The sequence below is a fragment of the Perca fluviatilis genome, chromosome 16 (assembly GCF_010015445.1).
Source record: "Perca fluviatilis chromosome 16, GENO_Pfluv_1.0, whole genome shotgun sequence".
Taxonomy (NCBI): domain Eukaryota; kingdom Metazoa; phylum Chordata; class Actinopteri; order Perciformes; family Percidae; genus Perca; species Perca fluviatilis.
The window spans coordinates 35659303-35669587 of NC_053127.1; the positions used below are offsets into that span (position 1 = coordinate 35659303).

Genomic DNA, 10285 nt, shown 5'->3' on the forward strand with positions numbered 1-10285 from the left:
AACTATTTTATAAACCCTTGGTTGGGGTAACATACAAAGGGGTATAGATGCAGAAAGGAAACCATCATAGGGCAGACTGGACTAAACAAAACTCTGCATCTATGCAAGTATATACTGGTGTATGTATTGTAACCTGATTGGAGAGGAAAATTGAGGACATGGGTCTAAAATAAATATCAAATAAATTGTCATACAATAATTTAATATGTATTTGAGTAGAGCTACTAAGCTGGATAAAATAATTCTTTTTTTTTTCTCCATATAATGGCTGAATGAGCGAATGAGATCATAACCATAGACTAATAATATACAGTCTATGTTCATAACCTGAAGGTGGCGGTAATGCGCTATAACAGTTTGTGACCGCCGTTAAAACAAATCAAAGAAGAAGAATCGTCACATCACTCTGCAGCTTCACCTGGAAAAGTACCCGGCCGATAAAAAAGGCTGCTGACACGTGGAGAGAGACAGAGCCACTGCCTTTATTGGAACAAAACCCTAAAACAGGTAACGTTAAGTAATAAAAACATCAATGTAATATGTTATTCTGTTAAGTTTAGATGACATGAAGTGAATTAAGTCATATATGCCCCGTAATATCTTGAAATACTTCTTAAATGGCGGCATTTTGCGCGAATTTTGTGTTGGCCAAAGTTGGAAGCACTAGCAATAGTTTTCACCCGCTGAAAGCAATAAACAATCTACCGTATTTTACCTCTTGTGCTCCGAAACGCGGGTAAGATAAGAACAGATAAGAGCTAGTCTGTAACATTAGTTGTTTGAGTGTAAACTGCAGAGATAGAGCCTACACATACAACAACAGTAGCTAGCTAGCTAGAGCTAACGCACTAACATGCTAACGTCAGTTATAAACTTAAGTGTCATAGACCGGGTTGATATGCTATCACAACTATCACAGTTTAGAAATGGGTCAAAAATGAATACCAGGAGAAACACTGTGCCATTAATGGAAGGATTTAAGTCCACAAATCAGCAACATTCACCATGGATTTAGTGTAGTAACACAAACCGGAACCATGGTATTGTTGCAGAAATGGTCAAAATGGTTAGTACTACACATTTTTCCAGCACTTCAAAACTCTATTACCATATTTAAATTTTATTTTTAATGCACTGACCAAAAATTTTTGTTCATCCTTCAAAGATTGTCTCCATTTATAAAAAGTAAAAGTTTCAAGATGTAGGAAAACTTATTTAAAAACAATAAATTATAATTTATCAGTGCTGTAGATGACTGCAGAGGAGTGCTTATTAGCAATTATTTTGATTACCTAATATACATACAATATACACTCGTTTTGATTTGAATTAATATTAAGATAAGAATGATAATAAAGTAAATTTTATATACAGCTCTACTCAAGCTCAGTGCTTTGTCAGCCTCCCATCATTGTTAAAAAATACTTTTTGTAGTTCTCAGTGGCTCTGGTGCTGCTGCACTCAAATGTTAGTCTGGAGCCTGTGAACTTAAAATAAAACTGCACATTGTAATGTCTGTATGTTAAGTCTATTTATTTAATATTTGTGAAAGTGCATTGCATGTTGATTTAAGGTGTTCCCTTAAATGTTCTGCTTGTGCTACTAAAAAAATTAAGGGGATACAACGCTCCAAGTAAAAAAAGTTAGTCTGGATCCCTGAGCTAGTTTTAGCGCTTAAATGCTTTCTGAAATCTTAGAGCAAACATTTAGGAGTCCTAAAATTTGTACTGACATGCAAAATATTTTTTCGGTCAAGATTTCCTCCTAAATCTGCAAGTTAAGATCTACTATTGGAATGAATGTGTTTTGTGAATACGGCCCTTGATCTGTATATGATATAGTTTTGTAATTTGTAATTTTTTTATCTCTTTCAGGTTGAAGCAATAAAGATAAAAAAGAGGTAAGTTTCTGTTCAAGCAAAACACGTTTTTTTTATGTTAAACTAAATTGAATGTAATAGGAACTAGTTTGGTTTGAGCACAAACCCATCTTAATCATTACACCAAAAAGTACTGATGACATTTGGGTTATAACTTGAAATAAAATAGTAAAATCAATTAAATTTATAGCCCAACTACATCACATAAACCTTGAATAATGCATGACTCTTTCAGTGACATTCTATTCATACATATTTAGCTTTGAGAACTGTTCATACCAAAACATTTTATTATGAGGAAGCACATTTCTGAATCAAATTCATGATTAAACTATGTATTACAGATGGCTTATTTAAAAGAATGGCGCAAAAGGAAGGTGGAAATGGATCAGTTCCTGCATTCTGACAGTGATGATGACCATGAAAGTCAGAGATCAGTGACTGATAGATCAACCTGTGGCTTACATAACCAGGCTGACAGTGCGAGCAGTTTTGAATATATTCATTCAGCTGACAGTTCAACAACCGATGAATCAGACTTTGACACTGATGTGGAGTATGTGTCTTCTGAGTCAGAAAAAGAAGTTCTAAACGGTGATGCTGAATTGGATGTTCCCGATTTAGAAGAGAACTTAAGACAATGGTCTACAAGGAACAAAACCACACAAAGATCCTTAAATGAATTATTGGCAATATTAAGAAAGCAAGGACATCTGCTACCGAAGGATGCAAGAACACTCCTTGTTACACCACGAGCTGTAGGATCTGAGCCAAAATGTGGTGGGCAATACATTTATTATGGGTTAGAAAAGGGGATTTGTCATTTACTAAGTCAGACAATGTCTTTCAAACATGATCACGACTCGATAAACCTCAGCATTAATATTGATGGTGTCCCACTCTTCAAAAGCAGCAAAGTCCAGTTCTGGCCAATACTGGCAAAGTTTCACAACCTTGAGCCATTTGTGGTTGCTCTCTTTTGTGGGGACAAGAAACCGTATCCTCTTGAAGAATATCTTGATGACTATTTGAAGGAGTGTAAACATCTCACAGAAAATGGGATGATTCATGAAGAGAAGACCTACACTGTTCATATTCAAGCATTCATCTGTGACGCACCAGCAAGAGCTTATCTGAAGTGCATTAAGAATCATAATGCTTATCACAGTTGTGAGAGGTGCATCACCAAAGGTGCTTATGTCCAAAGAAGAGTGGTATTCAATGAACAGGGATGCACCTTGCGAACAGATGAAGCTTTCAGCGCAGTAGAGTACAAGAACCATCAAACTGGTGCCAGCCCATTCATTGCTGCAGGAATGTCTTGTGTTAGCTCATTTGTGTTGGACTATATGCATATGGTAAACTTGGGAGTAGTTTGACGGATGCTAATATTCTTGACTCGGGGCCCCACACTTTGCCGCTTATCTGCAAGGCAAAAGGAAGAAATATCGCAAAAGCTAAATGGACTAAGAGGAAAAATGCCTAGTGAATTTGCTCGACAGCCCCGCGGTCTAGAAGAGCTGGACAGGTGGAAGGCCACAGAATTTCGGCAGTTTTTGTTGTATACAGGACCAGTTGTACTGAAGAATGTCTTATCTCCTGAAAGATACTACCATTTTCTGTCCTTGACAGTAGCCATGTCAATTATGTTGGAGTCCGATGAGAGCACTCGCAATGCATACCTTCAATATGCCCATGAACTTATCTCACACTTTGTCATGCGCTGTGCTGTCCTGTACGGAAAGTATTTTTCAGTGTACAATGTACATGGACTGATTCACCTTCATGAGGATGTCCGCCACTTCAATTGCTCATTGAATGATATTTCCAGTTTTCCTTTTGAAAACCATCTCCAACAAATCAAGAAACATGTACGGAGTGGGAAAAATCCCCTAGCACAGGTGACCAGGCGTTTATCAGAGATTGAATATGCAAATGCCAACAAGAGCAAAACACAGCCTGAAGCACGACCCCAAATGTTTGTTTCTACAAAAGAAAAGGACAGTTGTTTTCTCTTGCGAGATGAAAGATTTGCTTTTATCAGAGAAAGAAGGGATGAGATTGTGTTATGCGATGTCCTGCACCAGCGTTACACATCAGCGTTGTTTGAAAAGCCATGCAGCTCAAAACTGCTAAATATAGTGTACACAACAAATCGACAAGGCGGGATGAAAAGACAACAACTGCTTGAAACTGATCTGTTCCGCAAGGTGGCCTGCCTCCCTCATGAAAATGGTGGTTCTGTCCTCATACCTCTCCTCCATGGTATAGAACACAGAATTTAAAGGTTGGCATTTTTATGTTAATTAACCTCTATCTAGATGTACCATTCACTATTTTGTCATAACTGACTTACAGTGATGCGGTGTGGGGCGGGCCGGTGCAGAGGGTGTTGGGTTGAACGCTCAGCTCAGTAAAATTTAGATTTTTTTATTACACAAAAATTACTTTAAATTATCTTTTGTGAGTCATTTCTCAGCCAAATTTAATTTCTGGTGGCATTTGTGTTTGTTTGTAGCAGTCTCATATATAAGTAGTGTGGAAACGTGCAACACTTTATGAATGTGCCTTTACTTACCAGATCATGTATGCCAGGGCTGTGTGGGTGGAGCATGGCAAGGAAGTGGAGGGAACTGCCCCAGACAACTGGATTGATGTTGACAACAAAACCATTAGATGGCCAAAAAAAGGGGAAAAGGCAGCTTTCCTCAATAAACACCCCCCTCAGGATGACTGGATGACATTCACCTTGGTGAAACGTAAAATGACTTCCGGTAATTTTTTGTAAATTATCTAATAAGGTTCATTAGTCTTTTGACAAAATAAAAATTGTAATTCAGCCAAATTACAAAAACCAAGTCAAAAAAAGGTGCGCTCCAATCAGGATTTTTGGGGCCGATTGATGGAAGCTGTATCGGATGAGCACCCTTAGTCAAAATGCTAGTAGTATGGTCTTTTTTATTGTAATGTCTGTGTCTTTAACCTTACAGTAAACATTTGTGAATGCGATGATTATGACATGACAAGCTATGTCGAGGAGGAAGAGCAGGAAAATGAGGAAGTAAGAGGAAGGAGGAAAAAGACCCAACGCAAGTTTGAGGACTATGTTCTTGGTATGCTTCTACGATAATTGTTGAATCTGTCTTGAGAATCAAAGTCTATACACTGAATCTATATGGGGCCCTCACGTTTTAGGTCACTTTTTTAAAACTAATAATGTTTTAAAATGTTAATTTGTACAATTACAGAATCTGACGAGTTGGAGGCAGAAGAAAACGTCACTGGTAGTGGTTTCCCAAGCTATTAACATTACACACCTATATAGTTCTTATAGAATTGCAATGTTTTGCAAAAGATTACAAAGTTAATGCTCATTATTTTTATGACTGGTACTTACATTTATTGTATATACTGTATCTGTCTAGATGCCATTGTCAAGGCGCCCTCCTTTCCCATTCCACCAACAAAGGTGACTAAGTCCATCCAGATTGAGTCTGCTGGATTTAACAAAACGTTCACTGGTATCCACTTTTGAATCTACTCATTTCTTGCATAATTTTTCTTGCATAATTATAACATAAAGGTGGTTACAAAATGATTGTTAATAATTTACATGTGCTAATTTTTAGACATTGGACGTTCAAATTCAGCCAGGTCTCACCAAGTGCAGGGTGCTGGGTCCAGGGACAGGTCCACAGGCAGTGAGTAATCATCACATTAAACCAGTCACCTTGAATACCAAATCATATTAAGCACAATTTAATCAACCACATTATGTGTAAATCCCAGTGAAATATTAGAGCATATTTCTTCTGTATGTCTTCTGTATTTACATGAACCTGCATTTAATTGTAAATTAACTCAATGTTTTGTTTTTCAGACTCTGGACATTCAAATGTAAACCAAGCCAGCCAGTCGAGGGGTGTTGAGCCCAGTCACCAGTCCAGCCACAGCGACGGGTCCCAGCACAGCGATGGGTCCCAGCAGAGCGACGGGTCCCAGCACAGCAACCCATACCGACACAGAAAGCGGTCCAGGCACAGCGACGGGTCCAGGCACAGCGACCGGTACCGACACAGGAAGCGGTCCAGACACAGTGACGGGTCCAGGCACAGCGACGGGTCTCAGCAAAGCAAAGTGTACCAACACAGAAAGCAGGCCAGGCACAGCGACCAGATGGGACACGACAAGCAGTCCAGGCACAGAGATTTGTCTAAAAACGGTATTCCTCCGAATGCAATTCACAGTGGCAAGAGTGTAAATGTTCTAAAGTAGCGGCCATGTTATAGTGCATATTTTGAACAACTGGTTTTGTATTTAACATTCTGGGCTTCATGACTGACCACTCAATTTATTCTATATAAAGTATCATCATGGCCAAGAGTACATAGATCCCTTTGCGCCGACTGCTGAACTTAATTAATCATATGGGCACACAACTTGCTACAAGAGCTATATCCACTATTACGAGCAACAAAGTAATATTTGACAAAATTTGTCTTTTCAGATGACGAAAGTGTTCAAACGCCACTTTCAAGATACACTGGGAGGTCTTTCTCAGAGCAGAGTAACAGGTCCTCTGCACATGAATCCAGTACAGGGCCTCGTAGGGAAACGGACTTAAGATTTCCAATGGCCATGGCAAGTAAGTACTACAAAAAAAAAAAACTAAAAATGAATTGAACAGTACATGGTTTAAAGGAATATTTCACCATTGGAAAGATGAATATATCTATTGGGTCTCTTGTTTTTTTTTTCTTCTTTTTTTTTTTTTTTTTTTTGGGGAAATTGGTGGCCTCTAGGCCGAGAAAAGCCAGAAAATGTGTTTTGGGCTCATGTGGATGAGAAACACCAAATCCCGGAATGCACTTGCTTCGCTGCTTTAGAGTCTACTCCAAAGCCACGCCTACAGTTTACAGACAGACAGTGAGACGGTCAACTAGGGCTGAAACGATTCCTCGAATAATTTGATTACAAAAGATCCTCTATGCAAAATGACTTGCCTCAAAGCTTCGTTAAATCAATGTTACCAACGCTGTATCGCTGACGGATGGTGTTTCCGCACGGAGCATTATTACTGTCGCACACCAGACGCTGGTCAATCTGCCGCTGGCGACACATGCTAGAGCGTAAATAGCGAGGGGCTAAGAAGAGACAGGCTGGAGAAAACAACAAAGTGTCCAAAGTTTGGAATCAGTTCAAACATAATTAAAACAAAAACTCTGTACAGTGTGTCTACTGCAAAATGGAACTAGCTTACCACAATAATAGCGCAATGTCAGTGCTTTAGCATCTCAACAGAAAACATGGAGTCTAACTTAATCATCCATTCCACGAAGCGGACCTGACGATGAAAGTAACTACACCAAACACAACTACCAAAAACTAAGACAATAATGTGTAGTGGTGTCCACAATTTGATCTAAAGAGCTGACTTGTTGACTGTCCCTTTTGGAAAAACAGCTGATTATTGTCTCTCTCTCTCTCTCTCTCTCTCTCTCTCTCTCTCTCTCTCTCTCTCTCTCTCTCTCTCTCTCTCAGCAGAGAAACAGCTGATCAATGATCTAATAGCATAAGTCAAACAGCTGTTTAGCATTGTAATCAAATATATAAAGGAATAGGTTGAGTACAACTAACATTTACATATAGGCCTATATACAGATCAGTCTCAGGTTGAAACTGAAAGTTAAGTTGCACAACTTAAAGTAATGTTTAATGTATGCCTTAGTTTGAGGTTGATATAATTTGAAATCAATGTAATATAGCACTTAAATGCACTTAATGTTTAGTTTTTTTGAGATATGATATTGTAAGCAATGTAGGTAATAAAAATGTTGCTTTTTCCAAAAATGTAACCAAACTATTGTTTATTATTGACACAGCCCACCTCCACTAGCTAGTCTTACCAGGCGACAGAGGCCTGGTAGCTGGATAGTCCACAATGACCACTGTTGTTGTGTACCGTACTGCCATGTTTCCACAACAACAAAAACACAGCAGTCTCTGAACTCGCGTTGGGAGTTTCGTTGAAGTTGGATGTAGTCCAGTTTGTTTAATGAACGGACACTTGCAAGCAGAATTGATGGAACAGGTGGCCGGCTAGCGTTAGCTTTCCACCTAGCTAGCTCATACTTCTGCCCTTGTTCTGCGTTTCACCTCTGAGGATGCCCCCTTACCCGCTAGTGGCATCGAGTGACACCGCAGGCTAAGGTGCTGGTCTCCGTAGCAGGCGAAGCTCACCTAGTGTGACGAGTATTCAGTCTGTAATAAAGTGTCCTGCATATTCATAATTATTGTAAAAGTTTTCTGCTGAAAAGAGAGCCGGTTTAGCGAAGCTTGAAGATGGCTGACACTCGGTAAGCTTCATGTAAAGACGACAGTCCAGCCCCCTATGGGCGGGTTGAAAACATGCAGACGGGCTGGCTGTAGTCCACAGACTCTGGGCAAAAATGCCTCAGATGACGCTAAATGATGAATTTTGCGTCATCTGAGACCCACAATACAAAGAAATATGGTCTCAGGGGGACACGAGGGAGGTGAGCACCGTCATTCAAAAATACTACTGGTTTCTACTGATGCAAAGCTTAATGCTAAATCAGTGAAGTATCCCTTTAACTTTGTAAATCTGTTTAAGGATAACAGTATTATATTTTCCTATTGGCTCCTTGCCAGCAGTTTAGACTGGCAAAGAGAATTTTACATATGTGGTCCTTTTTTTGTTTTCAGAGTTTCAGAAAAAAGTCTTAACTAAATTGGTGGATATCCACATGGAGGTCAGAAGGCTGGGAAAAAGCGAGCCTCCCCTGTCATCTGCCCATATAGAGCTACTGGAGACAATGGAGGAGTTTGACAGACAGGAGGAACGCCTGAAGGACAAGCAAGCCTTTGAGTCCCTGGTATGACTTGCAAGACACAATCTGGAAGTGATGTAATTTTATGCTATTTATTAATATTATTCTGTGGTATATCAGTGAAACTTGTTATAGGTTATCGTTTTTCTAACATAACAAATAATACCCCCTGTTTTTAAAGGTTTTGCAACTTGCAAGAATTGGAGGGAAAGATGTAAGGGATTGTGTCCACAAAATTCTTGACAGGTATTTAACAGGATAGATAACAGGATCCCTACATGTAACATGCATAATACACATAACACGATATGTTTCTTGTCACAGTTTTCCAGTCGACAGAGGATGTTACATATGTTAACCAACTTATACTATACACTTTATTCATCAGGCCACTGTCTGAAACAAGTAAGCTGTGGAAAAACAGGAAGAGCTCTAGAGTTAAATTGACTGCCATTTTTATATTTCATAAAAGGGCAAATAGTAGGGGTGGTACGGTTCATGAAAAAACACCCGAACCGCTCGGTTCGCTAGTCTCGGTTCGGAGCGTGTGTGTACCGCACGGTTCGTCAGTACCCTGTTAATGGTCACTAACCTCTTACTGCCGTAGTGCCCACTTTATACACCTATGTTAAAACACTTACTGGAAATGACGAGCGGGATGGGCGTGACAAATGCAACCCATGGCAGCTGATTGGACGATTGCGTCACATGGGTCTGGCTGGTCCCTAATTTCAAAACAGACTGTCATGGCGGCTCGTTCAGAATACGATCTCATATTGTACTAAAATAGTTCACCAAACGTGTTTCTGAAAACATTTTAAGCAAGAAATAGGCCGTGCAGTTGCTGAATCTGTCTTCATTTCAGATCGACAAAGGTCAGTTTAAAAGATTTTCGTCAGATTTTGAGAGACACCGAGCCGACCGCTCCTCAAGTGGAGTGGGGTGCCGCTGCAGGTCACGTCACCTGCAGAGATATCAGGTGGGAGAGATAAGGAAGGCTGCCCAGAGCTGTAGGATGCGCCAGCGTCGTTTATAGTCTGGGGTGTGGGAACATTTTGGATTTCATGTTACCTATGATGTTACCTAAAACAATATAGAACTGCCACTGTGTGCATGTTTTGTGCAACATATATTCAATATGCTAATTTTAGCTATATGCTGAAGTATATTCTGGAGTGTTAAAGATTAAAAGAAAAAATAACAAGAACCGTACAGAACCGAAAACCGTGATAAGAACCGAACCGTGGGTTTTGTGAAACGTACCACCCCTAGCAAATTGATAAATCTCAAATCTAAGCGAGTCTCCACTGTCATTTGCCCATATAGAGCAGCTTGAGATGATGGAGGAGATTATAAATGCAATTTAATTATCTGAAATATAATCATGAGATGCATAGAAACTTGACATGGAAGATAAAGAGGAGGGGGTTCTACAAGTGCAGGGAAAGTATGTCATTGTAGCTATCAAATGGTCACCTCAAAGGTTTGTTTAATCGATTCCAGAAAAGTATCCCAAAACCACATCTCTTTAGTCTACTCTTGGCACTCGCATGTA

The 10285-nt window shown here is 39.6% G+C and overlaps 1 protein-coding gene across 2 annotated transcripts; it reads left to right on the forward strand.

The window, feature by feature from the left end:
- The first annotated feature begins 413 nt into the window (after positions 1-413).
- LOC120575650 lies at positions 414-9170 on the forward strand. 2 transcript variants are annotated; one of them, XM_039826476.1, is made up of 11 exons: positions 414-507; positions 1875-1900; positions 4461-4653; positions 4870-4992; positions 5128-5163; positions 5305-5400; positions 5509-5580; positions 5760-6101; positions 6387-6524; positions 8606-8775; positions 8912-9170. In XM_039826476.1, the coding sequence occupies exons 3-11, from the start codon at positions 4464-4466 to the stop codon at positions 8990-8992; spliced, it is 1248 nt and encodes a 415-aa protein (XP_039682410.1). In that variant the 5' UTR covers positions 414-507; positions 1875-1900; positions 4461-4463; the 3' UTR covers positions 8993-9170. The 2 variants fall into 2 exon arrangements, with proteins under 2 accessions (XP_039682410.1, XP_039682412.1); XM_039826478.1 differs by lacking the exons at positions 414-507; positions 1875-1900 and adding an exon at positions 4097-4166.
- The last annotated feature ends 1115 nt before the right edge of the window (positions 9171-10285 follow it).

Coding starts and splice junctions, on each gene's coding strand:
- LOC120575650 (XM_039826476.1), top strand. CDS start 4,464: ATGTATGCCAGGGCTGTGTGGGTGGAGCATGGCAAGGAAGTGGAGGGA. Junction 5,164..5,304: donor GGCAGAAGAAAACGTCACTG/GTAGTGGTTTCC, acceptor GTATCTGTCTAG/ATGCCATTGTCAAGGCGCCC. Junction 6,525..8,605: donor ATTTCCAATGGCCATGGCAA/GTAAGTACTACA, acceptor TTTTGTTTTCAG/AGTTTCAGAAAAAAGTCTTA.